The 21,517-nt window shown below is 35.6% G+C and overlaps 1 protein-coding gene across 10 annotated transcripts in view; it reads right to left on the reverse strand.

The window, feature by feature from the left end:
- The window catches only part of kirrel3b (kirre like nephrin family adhesion molecule 3b), a 367,679-nt gene extending 346,696 nt beyond the window's left edge, over positions 1-20,983 (reverse strand). For all 10 annotated transcript variants that reach the window (XM_021467925.3, XM_073929721.1, XM_073929720.1 and 7 more), the window contains exon 1: positions 20,640-20,983. In XM_021467925.3, the coding sequence (XP_021323600.1) occupies positions 20,640-20,715 (76 nt within the window). In that variant the 5' untranslated portion in view covers positions 20,716-20,983. The remainder of the gene's footprint in view (positions 1-20,639) is intronic.
- Positions 20,984-21,517: the final 534 nt, after the last annotated feature.

Raw genomic sequence — 21,517 nt, forward strand, 5'->3', positions numbered from 1 at the left:
GGTGACAGTGGAGGCCATTTGGGTACAGTAAACTCATTGTCATGTTCAAGAAACCAGTCTGAAATAAATTGCGCTTTATGACATGGCGTGTTATCCTGCTTGAAGTATCAGAAGATGTGTAAACTGTGCTCATAAAGGGATGGACATGGTCAGCAACAATACTCAGGTAGGCTGTGGTGTTGACATGATGTTCAATTGGTTCTAGATGATACTAATACTAGTGAGCCAAGAAAATATCCCTGGTTGATGCAATGTAAATGCTTTATTTTGGAGAAAAAAGAGTAAAAATATTTAAAATAGTTATTCTGCCAAAAAAAAAAAAAAAAAAAAAAAACATTAAATCAAAGCTAAAATATAAATTGTTTAGACTATGAATTATTATTATTATTATTATTATTATTATTATTATTATTATTATTATTATTATTATTATTATTATTATTATTTTATTAAACTTAACATTTCAATCCAATATAAAAATGTACTTTTTATTGTACTTTGTAATGTACATTTATTTATTTATAATTCACTACAACATATAATTTATTATTTAATTACAATTTTAATTATTTATTTATTTATTGGTGCAATGTAAAGTTTATTCATTCATTCATTCATTTTCGGCTTAGTCCCTTTATTAATCTGGGGTTGCCACAGCGGAATGAACCTCCAACTTGTCCAGCACATGTTTTACACAGTGGATGCCCCTCCAGTCGCAACCCATCTCTGGGAACCATCCATACATATTCATTCACACTCATTCATACTCACACACTACGGACAATTTATCCTACCTAATTCACCTGTACCGCATGTCTTAGGACTGTGGGGGAAACCGGAGCACCCGGAAACCCGCAAACCCAGAGAGATAATGCAAACTTCACACAGAAACGCCAGCTGACACAGCCAAGGCTTGAACCAGCGACCTTCTTGCTGTGAGGCAACAGCATTACCTACTGCGCCACTGCGTCATCAAGTAAAGTTCATATTTTGGAGAAAGCTATATTTTTTACTCTTAAAGTATCATTTTTCCTTTGGACCAACCTAAAATAAATAAATAATACAGTAATTTTTTTACACATAAATTAATACATTTCCTCAATATATACTTTTGACTTTGTTGCACATGTAATTTAACATCAGTCAGAATATTTATACTACCCAATTCATCCAAAATCCCTTTGTCCCTTTGTTCAACAGGGTTCGCCACAGCAGAATGAACCATCAACTTATCCAGCATATGATTTACACAGCGGATGCCCTTCCAGCTGCAACCCAGTACTGGGAAACCCCATACACACTCATTCACACACATACACTACGGCCGATTTAGTTTTTCCATTTCACCTATAGCACATGTGTTTGGACTGTGGTGAAACCCAGAGCACCTGGGGAAAACCCACACCACACAGAAATGCCAGGTGAGGTGACAGTGCTACCATGACGCCCCCTCCACCCAATTCATTAATTTAGTTACTTAGTACACCATAAAATCTTAATGCAATATAACAATGTACTTTAAATGAAAGACCCAGTAGTCCAACTTTTTTCAGTACTTGTGAGTAATACAAGTAGAAGCAATTAGCACATCACACCTAACTTCCATGCGTTTCATATTTAAAAGAACATCAATATATCAATATATTAACCTCAATATATCCTTCATTCAAAAGGGCCTCAATGTTCTGGTAAAGGTTGAGAGTTTTATTTGATCACAGATGAGCCAGAAGTGACCTTGTAAACACACTGGACTCTATTCTTCGCAGCGAACCAGAGAGTGTAAATCTGGTGGGAAGCATGTTCTAGTGCTAGTGCCTTAAATTTGATGCTGGCAGTGTGATGTGGCTCGTCTTTCACTCTTATCCAAAGGAAATGTGATTTAAACCCAATGCTTGATCGGTGATGGGCAGCATCCTATGACCCTACATCCTTTCTCTCTCTCTCTACATCCTAATAAAAACACCCGGACCCAGCGGTCTTCTGGGCTAGTGTAATGTGCGGTCCACACACACACACACACTTACAGGCTATCATCTCGCTCTCTGCCTCAGACCCATATCTTTTATATGGCTGCAGTCCACTTTGCTGCTATTATACTGCTCTTCATGGTAACATTATCACTTAAGATAAGGCTTCAATAAACTGCACTCTCTTTTAGGGGGCACTCTGCGCTTAATCCAATTTCGGAACGTTAGCACCTTTATCACTGGCCTTCATGGAGACCCTCGTCTCAACTCCAACAATAAAACAATTGACAATAAGAAATAGGCCATCCTGTGCCCTGCCTAGTAAACAAAATGTTGTAAAATTTAAAGAATTACTGCCCATTTTGGTTGCCGGTTATAGACACAAAAACACACACTTAAGTTAATTGACTAATCCAAATCGGCAACATGGACATCCTCCTAGTAAGTAGGTATATCTTAAGAGCAATCACTATCTGTTCATTAGTTACTACAGCAGGGGAGTTCTCGAGATCTACCTGAGCTCAAACTCCCCTTTCGCCCTGCAACGGGAGGGAGCCCCGGGCTCGAGGATCTTATGAGCTCAGGGCTCTTGTCCGGGACAGCATGCCAAACAAGCTTTATAATCAATCATCAGCTAAGTGTGAACTCTTAAAATAGTAGGGGACATGCAGCTTGTATCCGAGTGGTGTGTCAAAACTTGTATTTGAAAAATTATTCGGCGATAAATACCTGAATAATTTCAAACATGGTGTGCGTTTTTGAAAACCACCATTAGCCAAATTACAAACATAATTGTTAATCTGGCGTTTCCCAAATCGATCGTTTCAACTAACGTTCACGAATTGCATCGGAAACTTGTACACTTGCAACTACACCTCTGAAGCTGTAGTTAGAAACACAGGCTAATTCTGATTACGTACCCCCATATACATTTCTTGAGAGAGCAAAATACGTCCCTGGAGCTATGAGTGCCGTTTACGCCTGCTCTTCTCACATAAGTCCAACAGAGGCTGCTGTCAACTGACTCTCTGACCAACCAACACATCCCCGCACCCGCACCCTCCCCCTTCCCTAGACCCAACCAATAGTATTTTTAAAAGCAACGACTGACACGCCCACTTCACTAAATCCCACTGACAAGGTTTTGAAAAGCAATATAATAACAGAAAAGGCCTCACCTGACTTTTGACACATTTTTAGACTTTACCATATTCTCACCCTGTTATTTACTTGTTCATTTTATTTTTGGGCTTCTGTTCTTGTCTTACTTGCTTTCTGGAACCATTCTTCACCAGACTCGAACCCCATCATCGCAGTTAATTTGCTCTGCATGTCAAGTCCGCCAACGTACGCGTCGAGCTACCAGACAAACTGCTAACAGCAGAAAAGCTGTCCAAATGCATGTAAGTAATCAGCTGGTAAGCGAGAAAAGGAACGCCATACTGCTTTTCGTCTTTATCATTTTAAAGATACAATGTAGCCATATGTAGCTCTGCCTATATAATTCGCGATTACCAGAAACATGTACAGGCCTACCTTTTCAGAATGAGCCTGTGCTGGTTATATCCCCAGTTATCCTTCTTAAGCTCTTATTGTTTCTAACATTCCAACATTTACACTTGGAATTATAAAAATAAAAAATAAAAATAAATAAATAAATAAATAAATAATAAACTTTAAATTCAGCTCTTTTATGTGTTATTTGCTTTTAAAGTATATTTACAGTCCATTTTTGGTGATCTTCATATTGACAGTTGCATTCCCTTTGTAGTGCTACTTAAAGTAGCATCATACTATGGAAGTTCAGTCACGAGTTTTGTCGTTGTTTCAGAAACGCACCTCTGTTGACTCATTTTGGTTTCTTCTGTTGAACATTAAAACTGATTTTTGCATTTATTTTTTCCTTCTATAGAAGTCAATAATTACTCGTTTTCAGCTTTCTTTAAAATATACTTTGTGTTCAACAGAAGAAAGAATCTCATAGAGGTTTGGAAGCACTTGAGGGAGAGTGTAGAGTCATTTTAGGCTGAACGATCACTTTGAAATGCATTTATTAGGATAGTAGTTTTAGCATTTGTACATTTGGGCTCCAATCTAGTAACCTTTATTCTTTGGCAGTGTTCATGCAAATTTTTTTTTTTTTGGATCATATGCTGGTAATGCTTGGCAAACAACACTGTTGTCTTCTGTCGCATTTGGTTCTTTAATGTTATATTGGCGGGGCCACACTCTTTAACCCGTTTCTTCAGCCAAACTCTAAAAGAGCCATCAAGGAGTTGATTAAATCCCTTCTGAGTTTAGGTGAGGGGGGTTGGAGTGTCTAGAAAATGGATTTTTCTTTCTTTTTTTTTTTAGCAGTGAACACCTGAAAAAGTCAAGATGTGCGTCTAAAGTTGTATACTTTAATAGTATGGAAAACACAGCATGCAATCCTAGTACTGTCAAAATTTGTATTTGAAAAACACTAGGCTAAAAGTACATCAATGATTTCAAACCTGTTTGTCTTCTGTTGAATATTAAAACAGATATTTTGCATTTTTTCCCTACTATGGAAGTCAATAATTACTCGTTTTTGGCTTACTTTAAAATATACTTTGTGTTCAACAAAATAAAGAATCTTATAGAGGTTTGGAAGCACTTGAGGGAGAGTGAAGAGTCATTTTAGGCTGAACGATCACTTTGAAATGCATTTATTAGTACCTTTTAGCATTTGTACATTTGGGTTCCAACCTAATGACCTTTTTTTCCTTGAAAATGTTGATATTTTTTGGATCATATGCTGGTAATGCTTGGCAAACAACACTGTTGACTTCTATCGCTTTTAGTTCTTTAATGATATAATGGCGGGGCAACAGTCTTTAACCTGTTTCTTCAGCCAAACTCTAAAAGAGTCATCAAGCATTTGATTAAATCCCTTCTAAGTTTACGTGTGGTGCCTGGAAAATAGATTTTTCATTTTTTTGCAGTGAACACACCTGAAAAAGCTAGTCAAGATGTTCATCTTAAGTTGTATAGGTTTTGTTTTGTTTGGTAGTATGGGAAACACAGCATGCAATCTAAGTAGTATGTCAAAAATAGCATTTGAAAAATGTTAGGTGATAATTATCTGGATGATTCCTAACTTATTTGACGTAGTTTTTTTGTTTTTTTTTTGCCTTCTGTTGAACACTAAAATAGATTTTTTGAAGAAAGCTGGAAACATGTAACCATTAACTTCCATAGTATTGTTTTTCATACTATGGAGGCCACTATTTAAAGTTGAACTATCACTTTAAAATGTATTTATTAGTATATTTTTGTTCTTGTACATTTGGGTTCCAGTCTAATGACCTTTATTCCCTAGCAGTGTTGATGCATTTTTTTTTTTTTGCATCAAGTGCTGGCAAACTACACTGTTGACTTCTGTCGTTCGTTCTTTTATGATATAATGGCAGGGCCACACTCTTTAACCCGCTTCTTCAGCCAAACTCTAAAAGAGCTATCAAGGAGTTGATTAAATTTCTTTTTAGTTGAAGTGGGGTGCCTAGAAAATAGATTTTAATTTTTTTATTTCTTTTTTTTTTTTTGCAGTGAACACACCTAAAAAATCTAGTCAAAATATACATCCTAAGTCGTATATTTTGGTAGTATGGGAAACTGCATGTAATCCGAATAATATGTCAAACCTGTTTGACTTCATTATTATTATTATTATTATTATTATTAGTATTATTATTATTATTATTATTATTATTATTATTATTATTATTATTATTATTTTATTTTTAATTATTTATTATTTATTAATTATTATTATTATTATTATTATTATTATTATTATTATTATTATTATTATTATTATCATTATTATTGTAGTTGTTGTTGTTGTTATTATTATTTTTAAATTATTATTATTATTTATTATTTTTTATTATTATTATTATTATTATTATTATTATTATTATTGTTGTTGTTATTATTATTATTACTATTATTATTTTGTCTTCTGTTGAACACTAAAACAGATATTTTGTATTTATTTTTTCCTATTATGGACAGAAGAAAGAATCTCATAGAGGTTTGAAACCACTTGAGAGAGAGTGAACAGTCATTTTAGGGTGAACGATCACTTTGAAATGCATTTATTAGTACCTTTTAGCATTTGTACGTTTGGGTTCCAACCTAATACCTTTTTTTTTACCTTGAAAGGGTTGATATTTTGTGGATCATATGCTGGTGATGCTTGGCAAACAACACTGTTGACTTCTGTCGCTGTTTGTTCTTTAATGTTATATTGGCGGGGCCACACTCTTTAACCCGCTTCTTCAGCCAAACTCTAAAAGAGCCATCAAGGAGTTGGTTAAATCCCTTTTGAGTTTATGCAGGGTGCCTAGAATATAATTTTTTTCCATTTTTTTACAGTGAACACACCTGAAAAAGCTAGTCAAGATGTGCGTCTTAAGTTGTATGTTTTGGTAGTATGGGAAACACAGCATGCAATCTGAGTAGTATGTCAAAAAATTTGCATTTGAAAAATGTTAGGGGATAAGTATCTGGATGATTCCAAACCTGTTTGACTTGAACTATCACTTTAAAATGTATGTATTAGTATATTTGTGTGTTTGTACATTTGGGTTCCAGCCTAATGACCTTTATTCCCTAGCAGTGTTGATGCATATTTTTAAGTGCTGGCAAACAACACTGTTGACTTCTGTCGCTGTTGGTTCTTTAATGTTATATTGGCGGGGCCACACTCTTTAACCCGCTTCTTCAGCCAAACTCTAAAAGAGCCATCAAGGAGTTGATTAAATCCCTTCTAAGTGGGGACTCCTATATGGAGAGGTGTGTTACTTTAGCAGGCGGTTGAGGACAGGGCCGTGGGGAGCTGGATCGTGGCCAAGTGATGGCACAGCACGCCAGCGCCTCCTGGCCGACTCTCTGATTCGCACTAATGTCCTCAGGGGACCGAGCCGAGACCACTGTCAACTGGCCCGGGAGGCAGGCCAGATTGAAACCCCTGCCAGCACGTTTGAAAGGATAGCAAATCATTTAGCCACCCCGATGGCACATTAGCATTTTCAGGCGACGCACTGGCATGGAATAACTCCACACTATTAAACTCCCTTTGAAGTCCGAGCTCGCAGGACGCCACTGTAAAAATACATATAAATAAATAGAAGAGCCATCTGAAAAGGAGCACGACGGGAAGCAAATCGTAATGCACAAAAAAGCTTCGGCTAATTACAGCGCGGGTAACATTGTTTGCACTCTCTCTCGCAGAGTAGCACTCCGACTCTCAAAGCACGAAGCGGAATCTGAGGGGTGGATTTTTTCAGCGCAACAATGCTGACAACACTGAGGCTGCAAACTGGAGAATAAAAGAATGAAGGACATGTAGGTGTTTGGAGAGCCGAGAGTCTCTGGAATTCAATGCAGGGGGAAAAAGTGACTTTGCTCTATAGGAGCAATCGGTAGAATCAAATAGCTAAATAGACCATTTACTGACTCATCTGTGCATTTTGTTCAGATTAGACACTATTAATAGGATGTCTGAAGTGAATATGTGTTTTTGTTCAATTAGATGAGCATAGATACATCTTTACTAATTAAATATGTTGTTAGCTGAAGATGATTAAATGTCACGACCTTTGATTTCGAAGGTCAAGTCTAATCTATGTGTGTGTGTTTACAACTTCATGAAATTATTCATAAATATATATATATATATATATATATATATATATATATATATATATATATATATATATATATATATATACATACATATTTTTTTTTTTTAATAAACACCTATCTTCGCAATTTAAAGGGCACTTATTATGCCCCTTTTTACAAGATGTAAAACACATCTCAGATGTCCCCAGAGCCTATAAGTGAAGTTTCAGCTCAAAATACCACATAAATAATATTTATAAGTTTTTGAAACTGCTCCTTTTAGGCTCCAACTTGAGCCCTTTTGGTGACTGTCACTTTAAATTCAAATGAGCCTGTGCTCTTTTCAACAGAAGGTGGAGCTATATAGCAAATTCAGTACTCTAATGCTTTGTTTACAGAGGTGGAACGCGCAAATTGCGCTATTAAGGCCCGTGCACTCCGGGACGCTTTTTACTCATGTTTTTCTGTCAATGTTTAACTCCTCATGACTAAATGAAGGGCGCCATATAATGGTGCGCACCAACCAAAGTGCCTTTAAGGCAAGTAATTTCACTCGGCGGCCATCTCTGAAACACCTCTCGGGCAGTATGCTTGGGCATTCTGTCTGAATGGGGAAACATCAAATTCTCCAAAACTGCTTACACATTGAATCTCATATTAGGAATCCCCAATAAAATTTAACAACAACTGTGTCTTTAGCTTCCTTTCTTAACATCTAAAGCACACAATATCTGCAGAAACTCACCCCTGGCCACCTAAGGATAACGTGAATAAATCGTGATTTAACGCTAGTCATGATCTAATACAGAACACATTTACTCCACAGCTCCCCCTGTAGAACGTATCCACACTGCAGTCGAGCACTAGAAATGCAAGATAACATGCATTGTATTTTAAGATTCCCGCCGTGCTCCGAACAGAAGGATCCATTTGACACAAGCGTGAAACATTCCTTCGTTTCTATTGACCAACATTCTAATTAGCCTGCCAGGAATATGAAATATCGGCCGTACCAACAGATGCAAAGCGAGGAGACGGTCATACAGAATGAGAGAGAGAGAGAGAGTACAAGAAATAGAGGCATAGTCTCGGTCTCTGCTGCTGTCTGTGTTGTAATCCCTCCTTTAGCACGCTAATTAGCAGCATTAGCATGGCTGAGAGCTGAAAACTTGTTTGAGTTCTGCTTGGAGGAACCAGACGTAAGATAGTAGCTATTAGTATTCCTGCAAACAGACCCTGAAAAAAGTGTCAAAAAACTTTCAGCGCGAGTTTGCTAATGTTCACTTTTAGTGCTGTTTTGTGCACAGTTTTGGACAAAGACCAGTTATGATTGTCATAGCTATTCTAAACCCTACAGAAAAATCCAGCTTAAACCAGCCTAGGCTGGTTGGCTGGTTTTAGCTGGTCGACCAGGCTGGTTATAGAGGGGTTTTGGCCATTTCCTAGCTGGTTTCCAGCTATTTCCAGTCTAGTCTTAGATGGTCAGGCTGGGAGATGACCAGCTAAAACCAGCTTGACCAGCCTAGCCAGGCTGAGGGTCCAGCCAAAACCAGCTATGTCTAGCTTAAATCAGGCTGGTCAAGCTGGTTTTTCGCTGGATTTAGCTGGTCATTTTCCAGCCTGACCAGCTAACACCAGGCTGGAAATGGCCAAACCCCTCTAAAACCAGGCTGGTCAACCAGCTAAAACCAGCCAACCAGCCTAGGCTGGTTTAAGCTGGATTTTTCAGCAATGAACAAACGACATGACACTTCTAACTAGCTCAAGCTTCTCACAGGAACTATGATATTGTATGTGCATTTTTTGTTGTATGACAGTGCTGTTTGGTAATCATAATGCCACAAACACACCTTGCTTTCAGTTCCCTTGTCTTTCTATGTTTCCCAGAGTGCAGGTTTAAAGACTGATTAGCACTTATATTGCCATTCTAGGACTCACTACTGTAATTGGTGTCACACAGCAACACACCAGAGTTAGCGCACAGATTTACTCACATATATATATATATATATATATATATATATATATATATATATATATATATATATATATATATATATATATATGTATACACACACTGAAGAAATAAAACATGCACATCACTCTACTGTCCATGTAAGACACTGAAGTGAAACCGGCAGAGGCAGAGAGTGAGCGAGACAAAGACTGAGTCCGTCAGGTTCATTCAGGTGTAATATTGCACCGGCCCCAGAAGCTTCCAGCAAAGCGATTGCAAGCCATTGTCAGATTGGCAACCCAATTCCTCCAGTGCCTCACATACTGCCACACTATATACATCTGTGAGCCTCTATGCCGACACAACACTCCAGTCAGCCGGGTATACTCTTTTATCTGCCGCCAAGCCAGAACGGACTAAAGGAAACATGAAGAATCATAAAACCTCTAAAATACAGAGAGAAGAGGTGATTGCATTTGCATTTATCTCGAATGTAGTTGCCTGGCAAGCTTTGCTAATCACCCAAACCAAGCTACAAACACACATTGATCTGTTTTTTTGTGAATTGTGAGGACATTACATAGGTTTCCCTTGTGTTTTAAACCTTTCTATTACCCTACCCAAAACATATCCCTAAACCCTCATAGGAAACTGTGCAGTTTTACTTTCTGAAAAAGAAAAATGTCTTCTATAGACCTTTTCAAGGGATGTAAACAAAAAACAATGGTCCCAACATATTTCTGTTATTTCATTTTTAATTTCTATAGCTTCCAAAAAGAGCCAAAATAATGTTAATATAGCTGTTTTAACATCGAGTTATGATTGAATTGCCTCTTATTATGGTTATGAAATAGTTTGAGAACAAGCAGGAACTCTTTATGGGCCTATGACATGACCACACTGAAATGGTTTGAAATGATTTGCATGCTTTTTGAGAAATGGGGACATTAGCAATGTCCTCATAATTCAACAAGTCCTGTAATACCTGTGTAATACTTATGTCATTATACACATTTGTGTCCTGATAAGTCACAAAAACATATACACACTCACACACACATGTGCATCAATCTTTATGGGGACTTCCCATAGACATAATGGTATCACTGCAGCGGGGAGCCCTCCAAGTGGGAGGGACATAAACCAGAAGTAGGTTGGGTTTAGGTGCTGTAGGTGGAGCAGAAACACATCAGGTCACTGTGAGGTTAGGTTTAGGGTTGGGGTAGGCGTAGACATTTATAAAGCACAATATTTGACTCATATACAAGATATTAAATAAATAACAACTCCAGGTTTGTACAGCTCACTCGGAGCTCAAAGGCCCACCCACTTGGAGCTGGCTCTGACCTCCGTTTATACCCTTCTCAACCTCATAGGAGACAGTCTACATTTTTAAAAAATAATAATAATAATAATTCTGTGTAATTTCTGAGCCATTATCCTCATGGAGACCAACAAAATGGTCAAAATTTACTTGTATTTCTATACTTGTGGGGACACTATATTTGTGGGGACATTTGATCCACAGCATGATGGATACAAAGTACACACAAAAATATAAGTAATAATAATAATTAAAAGACCACTTAAAATGATCAAAATTATCAGTTTCTCCAAATTTCTGAATTTTTCTTCTCATTTTTGTTTAATTCCAGAGAAACTGAAAAGTGTTTCTATTTGTCTAAAATTTTTCATAACTATGTATATCTCATTCGAGAGATTCTGACTGAAATTACTTCAAATAAAACCTATCATGCCCTTTTTTATAAGATGTAAAATAAGTCTCTGATGTCCGTAGAGTGCGTTTGTGAAGTTTCATCCACAAATGCCTCATGAATAATGTTTTATAACTCATTGAAACTCCCCATTTTAGGCTTTGATGCTAATTGTGGCACTTTGGTGACTGTCGCTTTAAATGTAAATGTTTTTTTTTTTTTTTTTAAAGAAGGTGGAGCTACAAATACCTAAGTGTCAGCATAGTGGCAGATTCAAAAAACAAGACTAACATCCTATGCTAATGAGGGAGATATGGTCACTAATGGGCGGGGCTTACCTTCCCTCATGACACATACAAAGGGAGAATTTCAATCAAAGTGTTTCTGCAGACTGTTTCTATGAAGTGTGATTATAAAAAAATTGTAATAATAAATGTTTACCATTAGAAGTGGTTATATTCACACACTGTATATCCATACAACTGTTTAAACCTCTTATGAAAGTGATTTTTGGATATTAGGTCCCCTTTAATATATATTATTCTATCAGTTAAGTGCATTTTTTGACAGGGCTGATCTCTCAAAACAAAACAAAACAAAACAAAACAAAAAAGACCGCTTAAATTGTGATTAAAATGGAAAATAAAATCTGTGTCAGCAATCCCAATGCGTGTACAGCCAGAAACAACATCTCTCCTGATTCCATGTATTACGTTGCAATTTAGACGCCATTAATCTCTGTCATAATCTGTGGCAAAATCCATGTCGTTTTTTCCTAGGCGGCTGACCCCCGGTTCTCTCAGTCCAGCATCTTCATAGAAAGACCGTCCATACAGAAAAAGTATAGCTGAATCTCCGCAGGTGACCTCATGATCGCAGCAGCATCTGGTTGAATTACTTAACATCATGCTCAGCAGACATGTATAATCCCAGATAATGCCCATTTCTCAAAAAGTGCACCAATTTGGCTAAATCCAGCAATTCAGATTTCCGCAGGGATGTTTTTTTGCGGAGGTCAGAGGATGAGCGAGATGAGGGGGGGGGGGGGGGGGGGGGTTGAGTTGCTTTCTGCTACTGTGGTTAAGAGCGGCGATTTCATTGGGGCAGCTTAATAAAGTCCAGTAAACACATTTTGTTTATGCACGGAGCTGCTCTGTAAAAGCTGCTCTCACTGGATTTCAGGAATCAGGGCCAAATTAATGGCCATCTTCTCTTGACCTGATTCTGAGAGAAAGAATATCCCTCGATTTCCAGTGAGTTGCTTTTTTTACAGGAAAAAAGAAAATGTACACATATACATGCTTCAGTAGATTATGTTGTATAGAATTTGGATCAAAGTTTCAGGGCTTCCAAATGTTTTAAATACATAAATATAAGAGCATTATACAGTTTGTTTTAGTTTAATTAATATGCATTATATTTTATTATTGATATTGTTTATTTTATTTGTAAACTTTGCTATGAATACCAATGCAATCACAATTGTTATACATTTAATAAAGTAATTAATTCATTTATTCATGCATTTTATTTTTTTTTATACCAATGCAATTATAATTTTATACATTTTTATGACATGCTATTTTTTAATTTAATTCATTTTTATTTTTATTTTTTTTTATTTTATTTTATACCAATGCAATTATAATTTTTGTACATTTGTTAAATTCATTTATGACATTTTATTTATTTTTAAATTAACTTTTACTATTTTACTTTTATATTATTTTTTACTATTAACTATTTATTTATTTATTTATTTATTTATTTATTTATTTATATGTTTGTTTCTTTGTTTCTTTGTTTCTTTGTTTGTTTGTTTGTTTGTTTATTCATTCATTCATTTATTTGTTTTTTGTTTTTATTTTATTTTATTTTATTTATTTTTATTTCATTATTCTTTGTCAATAATATTAATGCAATCACAATTTTAATTTATTTATTAATTTAATTTAATTTTATTTTATTTTATTATTTTTTTTATACATTTAACAATTATTTAATTTTCTTTTTATATTTTACACCAATGCAATTATGATTTTTATACATTTGTATAAACGAATTATGACTTTTTATTTTATTTTATTTTATTTTTTTTTATTTTTCAGTTTAGTTTAGTTTGATTTGGTTTGTACGAATGCAATTATATATAAATATTTTATTTATTTATTTATTTCATTTTTTTCAAATTCAGTAGACATTTATTTGTTTTATTCCTTAAAGCTCACATATTCCTCAAAACATTAACAACCTACAACCTAACACTCTTTCTGAAGGATGAACTCTTATAACCGAGCGCCTGAAATATAAAAATATCTGATATATAAAATGTATTCCATCTCTGTTTTCATCAGAAATACTATTACTTCTTGAAAATAAGATCTCTCTCAGTGCGAGATGCAGCAGTCTGTGTTGAGAGTGGGAGTAGACTAATATGTCCATGGTATTATAAGGGTCACAGCCTTATGTTGCACATTAAGGGGGTCAGACCTCACACCGGCACAGACGGGAAAGAAAAAAAAAAAAAAACAGTGGGTGGTCAAAGCTCAGAGGCTCACATATGTATTAGTTTGTAGACCCAGTGTCAGCTCTTTCTCTTAGGTTGTCGATAAACAATGACAGCAAGTGGGAACAGAAGAGGAATGCTGATACATGTTTACTGTCCATGATGACTATGCATTTATGTCATTTTAGAAATGAGAAAGCACACCGGCATGCAAAACAGCTCAATCCAAGGAGATGTCAAATGGTCAAGCATATAAGTATGTCATGCAAAGAAATAAAAATAATTAACTTTGAAATATGACCGAGATCTTTAAAAACAAAACCAAATCCATTACATTTGATCGGATTTGGTGCATGCCATGTTACAAACGGATTTGTGATGTTACAAGGAATGATTTTGTAAGTCTAAAATAGTCCCGTGTTCTGAAATGAAACACACTGGGATGCTTGATTCCTTTTCAATAATGCTGCCGAGATTTGGCCTGAAAACAGCCAAAAGTGGCATTTTAATTACCAGCCTGTTGAGGTGCGGCTTAGTGTGTGTGTGTGTGTGTGTGTGTGTGTGTGTGTGTGTGTGTGTGTGTGTGTGTGTGTGTGTGTGTGTGTGTGTGTGTGTGTGTGTGTGTGTGTGTGTGTGTGTGTGTGTAAAAAAGAGAGAGAGAGAGAGAGAGAGAGAGAAAGAGAGAAAGAGACTGTCAGCCAGTGGACAAAACTAAAGCAGTAGATTTTATTTATAGTACAATGTTATTTATTATTATTATTATTATTATTATTATTATTATTATTATTATTATTATTATTATTATTATTATTAGAAGTAGTAGTAGTCATATTTATTTATTATTTTTTTTATTTAGTCTTATATATTTTATTATTTATTTATGTATAACACATTTGTTATTATTCAATGTATTTCTTTCTTTATTAAAATGTCTTAAATATTGCTTGTTATTACAAATTTTAACTTTATTAAACCAATCTTATTTATTATTATTATTTATTTATTTGTTTATTAGTTAATTTATTTATTAAAATATCTTAAACATTTTTTACTGTTTATTTATTTATAAAAATATATCTTAAATACATTTGTCAATATTAATTGTATTTATTTATTTATTAAAATGTCTTAAATTTTGTACTATTTAATAAATATATATTAAAATTTTGTAATTAGTTATATTAATTGTATTTATTTATTTATTTATTTATTTATTTATTTATTAAATTGACATAAATATTGATTGTTATTATTATTATTATTATTATTATTATTATTATTATTATTATTATTTTAATTGTTAAACTTATTGTATTTTTATCATTGTTTGTGTGTTTGTTTATTTATTTATTTATTAAAATGTAAATATTTTTTATATTTATTTATTTAATAAATATATCTTAAATACATTTGTTATTATTAATCGAATTTATTCATTTATTTATTAAAATGTATTAAGTATTGCTTGTTATTATAAATTTTATTTTTTAATTATTAAACATCTTATTTTTGACATTGTTTGTTTTTGAAATGTATTATTTACTTTTAATTGTAAAATATTCAATACAATATGTATTAAATACAATTTGTATATAGTCTAATAATATTAAATATCTGTATTATATAATATACAATTGTATTTAAATGTAAATGTACTATATATTTGTGAATATTTAAATATTTTACTGCTCTTTTTTTGTTTTCTTTATATATAGTATAATAGTTTGTTCATTATTCATGTATTGAACAATGTTTTGGCAATAGAGTGCAAGTCATGCCAATAAAACACATTTGAGTTTAAGAGAGAGAGGGAGAGAGCGGGGACACACACACACACACACACGCTCACACACACTAAGACCTGCTTTCTAGGGTTAAGACACGGCTTACGCCCTTGGCTGCGTGAGGATTTAGCAGCAGACGCTCTTGAAGAGCATTTGCCTCATCTATCAGAAGAAGACGGCGGTGGTTAGGAGAGGATGACAGGGGGATGGAGAGAGTGATGGAGGACAGCATGAGTGTGGATGGATGGAGAGGGATGCAAACTCTGAGTCTTCAGCTCTTCTGTATGTCACACTGCCCCCAGTGGACTCTTGTGCCATAGAGAAAAGCTAAATGATGTGTAATAAGATCACTCCAAAAATGATGTTTGATGCTTGTTCAAACTACTTATTTTAAACGAGCTGAAACAACATTATTATTAAGGATTTCTTGGGTCAACTTAATTGTTTTATGTTCATTTCACTTTGTTTGTAAACATTTTTAGGCTAACTTAATCAATTTGTGTCAGGACAACATAAAGGTATTGTTTGGATCCCAGCATTTTTTACTGTGATGATCTGATCTGTAATGCTGAGTCCATTGATTTGTGCTGGAATCACATGAAGGAATTAAGCGTAGCATTACTTTTTTTTTTTTTTTTTTTTTTTTACAAATTTAAGTGGATTGAACAAAAATAATTAAGTTGTCCCCCAAAATGCTCAAGAATTGAGTAAATAAGTAGCTTAAACAAACAGCAAATGCAGCAGGGTTTCAAACAATTCCTTTACGTTGTCCGAACTCAAAGTGCTTAATTAAACTTAATTATTTGGACAAATTTAAGTGAATTGAACATAAATCAATTAAGTTTCCCCCTAAAAAATCTCAAGAATTGTGTTGATTCAGCTTAATTTAAATAAGTAGTTTGAACAAACATTAAATATATATATATATATCAAACACAGCTGGTCCAACTAATCAAGGTGTTCAAGACTACTAAAGACTATTAAGCAGGTGAATTTTTATATTGTAAATATTTTAAAATAGGCACTATTCTTACAAATAAACTGCATAGTTGCAATCTGAACAACTATATTCTCGACTAAAAAAAAGCTTTGAAAGTGCATTTTGTTGTCTAACAGCAGTAATATTTGTCAGACTGTAAAGTGTCTCTCTGCTTGTTGCTGGCTGTATATGGGCGGAGTAATACACAAAGGGTAAAGAGGCTGTACAGGTGCTGATATCAATTAAATATCTCACAGCTATCAGCCAATCAGATTCGAGAACCAGAAAGAACTGTTGTATAAATATGTGTGTGTGTGTGTGTGTGTGTGTGTGTGTGTGTGTGTGTGTGTGTTTGTGTGTGTGTATGTGTATATATATATATATATATATATATATATATATATATATATATATATATATATATATTTTTTTTTTTTTATTATTTTTTTTATTGATTTTTTTGCTAAAATGGCATTGATTTTCCTTCTATTACAGAGAGTGATGGAAAATGGACATTGGAAAAATGGAACAGTTTCATCTGAAGGACAGATTGAAAGGAGAAGGCAAAATTATTACTATTTATGTCTTGTTATATACCCAATTTACTTATAAATTAAAGTTCTACTTTACTTTTTTTTTCCTTATCTATCAAAAAATTGTTTTCTTGTTTTATAAATAACATTTCTTCGGTAAAGTGTCTGATTAAAACTTGAAAATAAAAATGCCAGTTCGGTGTGTTAAATAAACTTTATTTAAGATATATTCTGTCAAAACAAGTATAATGTCAAGCAGAATGGATATCCAAGTAACACCACCTTTCTTGTGAGGACATTTTTGCCTTTATTTAATGTGAAATAAGGTGAAATATATTTTTTAAAATAATCAATTTGGCTATGAAAAATCCATAAAAATAACTTATTTATTTCTTCAGAAGAGTTTTTTTTCAGGCAATGACAGGGAAGAGATGATATTTTTATTCGAGGAACAGATGGAAAAAAAATCTGTGTGTTTTTGTGTTCGTCAATATCCAAACACCCTTAGAACATTTTAAATTGAAGAAGAAGCGTGAATTCAATGAAGATTCTCTAAGAATTAAGCTACCTTTCCGAACCCTCTGGCACATCTAGTCATAAGCATAAATCTAATAACATTTAATAAAGTTTATGATTAAAGCAAGCACAAAACACCAGTGGAAGGAGATAAATAAACCCAATCTGAGATGTTTTCTCCCCAAAATATCAAACCTGCAGGTGTTTTGATATGCAGGTAACTTTATATTTAGTAAGAATGCATGTTTACTATGTGAAAAGAAACCAAAATGCTCACTTAAAAATGATTTTATAAGATTACAACCCATTTTTTCATAGAAATATCATGGGAACAAAAATGATTTCCCTTCTGACAGGAAACAAGCAACATTTTTATCCCAGGAACAGAGAAATGTGGACAAATTGAAAAAAGCTAAAGTAAGAGCTGCTGCTCAAACTCAAAATATGAACAAACTATGACTATAAGAGTGAAGAAGAAGGTGAGAAAGTGTTCAAAAAGAGAAAGAGAGACAAGCGTTTGGACAGAAGGTTTGCCCGTGGTGCGACAGCTTTCTGTGCTGCACAAGGGCAAGCTTCTGCTCGACTGTGTGCCATCAGTTAGGACTTGTCACCAGGTGTGTGTGTGTGTGTGTGTGTGAGAAAGTGTCCTACATATACCCTCAACTCTTGACAAAAACTCAATACGGTCTTTCTAAGCTTCCAGCACCGCTATTGGACTTCACTCTCACACAACCATACGCTTCTCCTCATCCTTTTAAATAAAAGACTTGTTTTTCTGCAGTTCTTTTCCCTAATATATGTATTTCCGCTGACACCGGTGGGCTCCATAAACAGCAATAATGTGTAAAACACAATTTCGCTTTGGGGAACCTGCCATCCCCAGGGGCAGAGCGGGGCGACAGGAGCGCCTGTTGTTATCTCGTGTTTACCTGCCTGTTCTGCTTTTATTTTTATTTTTTCTATTGCCACAATACCGAGCTCAGCTCAACAGCACAGCAAAGCAAAACAAGGCGACTTCACTCGGCGCGCGATGCTTTCAGTGCACTGAGAGCTTTAAAGAGATAGACGGAAGGAGATCAGACAGACTGTCTGACTGCATTTTCTGTTGGCGGCAACTTCTGTGTATTCTTAGTGCGAACAACTCCATAAATACGACCTTTGCGAAGATGATTTCAAAGGCTAATGAGCCTTTTCTGTTATTTAATTCATAAAAGTGACATTGGGCGTATGGTTCATTTGTTATGCTAACTTTATGACAAGATTAGCATGGAGTGTTGTTCTGAAAGAACTCATTAAATGATGATGAGCATCAGCTTTCTTTATTTTCTCCTATTAACACTTTAGTTGGTCTCTCTTTGTACATACACTGAAATTAATCATGGTAAAGTGTACAAATACATCTTTGACATTGTACTTATCATTGATTAAATACATGCATGCAATTAATTATCATACTTACACCTTTATTTTACAAGTTTGACCATCATTTACACCTTAACCCATCCTTAAACCTACCCATACCCCCAAACGTATCCCTATCCCTACTCAAATCCCACCTCAAGAGCATCAGAAGTGTTCTGCAAGACATTATGAACACAGCACATTCTATTTATACACTGTTAAAAAGATCCTGGTTGCCTGAATCAACATAACCATACAAATCCATTGAACTTATATTATGTCAAACTGACTTAAAACAGCTTGCATAACTTATAAAATTAAGTTAGAACATGATTAACTTAGTTTAGTAAGTTACAATGCACTAAAACATATGCAGCCATGACTAACTGATCATACATTTGTGTTTACAGTGTAGTAGTATAAAATTGCACCCTTTAGTAAGATATTGGCTGTTTATTAACACTATAAAGCACAGTCTTAACCTAAATCATCCCTAATACCTAAACCCTACTACCACCTAGCAAGTTAATAGTTTATTAAACTAAAAGTCTTAGTAAATAGTATGTTAATATCATCAAATAAAGCGTGACCAAATAAACAATCTACAATGAGGGAAAAAAAAAAGCTGGCTATTTGCTGGACACATGGCTAACACTGCTATAAAACTAGATCATAAAGCTGACAGCCTCCCGGGGCATGATCTACTAAACAAGAAACGGAGCGCCTCATACTTTACTCCCACTGTCACCCTCACACTCTCTCCCGGAGAGCGTCGGTCTGGGTTTACGTGTGTGTGAAGTTATATATTAGCGCCGTGGCTTACGCGAACACGCTGCTCTTTCCATCGGATCCTGAGCGAGGGGTACGGCATTCGCAACAGTGTAATGAGTGCCGGAGCGAGGAAACAAGTTGAGTGATAAGCAGGTCATTAAGTTCTGCTCGGCTTTGATTTGCGTGTGATAACCGTGAAGGGGGGGAAAGACACTTTGAGGGATGTAGAGACAGCTTAGGAAGTGCAGAAGCGCTGTTGCGTAGGACGATTCAATTAAAGGACTTTGAGTCCGACAGACCCCAAACAAAGCAGCTAGTCCTGGTCTACAAGGGGCTTCAAATAAAGTCCTGGGGCTTTCTGAATTTATTTGAACTTCCCTTTCTGGGTCACCGGTCGCTGTAGAGGAAGACAATCAACTCAATGTGTTTAGCTCCAGAGAGTCGCTGCCTTGCCTTTTTTCGGCAGCGTATATACAAGCGGACTTCTTTTGAGGGTCTCCGCGGCAGTCTCCGATTCATCTCAATTGTTTTTTTTTTCAAAGGCAACCACCTGGCGGCAAGCAGCGGAAACATCCGATCCTGTTTACAATCTCTGTCTAAGAATAACCGCGTGTTGCGTTCACTCAATGCACATCCTTCGGTCAAGAGCCTGACCTCACAATCAACCCAGCTCCTGGGGGTTTCAGTGGAAACCCCCGATTTTGGCAGACCTGCACGATGCCATGCAGCATCTTCAAACTCCTGGACACAAACTCACGGTTTCACAGCCGAAACCACTCCAACTCTCAGAGATTCCCTGCTTGCACACTGACACAGGACACAACACAGCAGAATCGAAGAAGAGACCAAGCTGCTTACCGTGACCTGTCAGCCACAAGATCAGAAAGACCTCCAGGATCATCTTGACTCGCCGAGGTGGTGACCTCTCGGGCATCGAGAAGAGAAGACAAGAAGGCAAAGTTCACGCACCACCGACCTACAGCTCTTGCTCCTATTGTCAGTCCTCCGATGTGCCCTTTTAATGAAGGGGTGCTGTCTGTCAATCTCTTTCTTCTAGGTGTCCTTGCCCGGTGTTGTGTGATGGTAATCTGTTGTGTTTGTCCTACTGTGACTGGAGTGACTCTGATGTGTGTGCAGACGCTCTCATAAACTCGGAGTACTCGTGCGCTCGCTCTCTCACACACTCGCTCTCACACACTGCTCTTCCATTCTCCGGCTCATAGAGTCAGTCTCTCTCTCTTTCTCTCACTCCTCCCACCCCTCCCTCCTCTTCTCTGGCTCTTTCTCTCAGTGGAGGAGCAGGGGAAGGCGGAGGATGGCTGCTCATAAGGCCCGCCCACCTGATCAAGCGGAGCAGAGATGCTGAAACAAGAGGATGCCAATGAGAGGAAAGCGTTGGGAGCTGGGGAAAGAAAGACAGAAAGACTGTTCATGTATGCCACGTACAAGAAACAGATTCCTCCTGATTTGGAAAAAAAAACAAAAAAACATGAATATCAATATATTTTGGTTAATTGTGTATAGTTTTATGCTGTAGGCATGGGAATGCACCTTATATGCAAAAGTGCTGGTTAGTGTATGATTTCATGGAATGTGGATTGGATAACCAGATTGATTAAGTACTTGTAAATTATTATATGCATTGTAAAAACAATGCTGTAAAATGAACAGTATTACTGGCATATATGGCTTCCAGTAATACTGTAAAATTTGCAATTGCACTGTAAATTAACAAT

Source organism: Danio rerio, chromosome 18 (assembly GCF_049306965.1).
Source record: "Danio rerio strain Tuebingen ecotype United States chromosome 18, GRCz12tu, whole genome shotgun sequence".
Taxonomy (NCBI): Eukaryota; Metazoa; Chordata; class Actinopteri; order Cypriniformes; family Danionidae; genus Danio; species Danio rerio.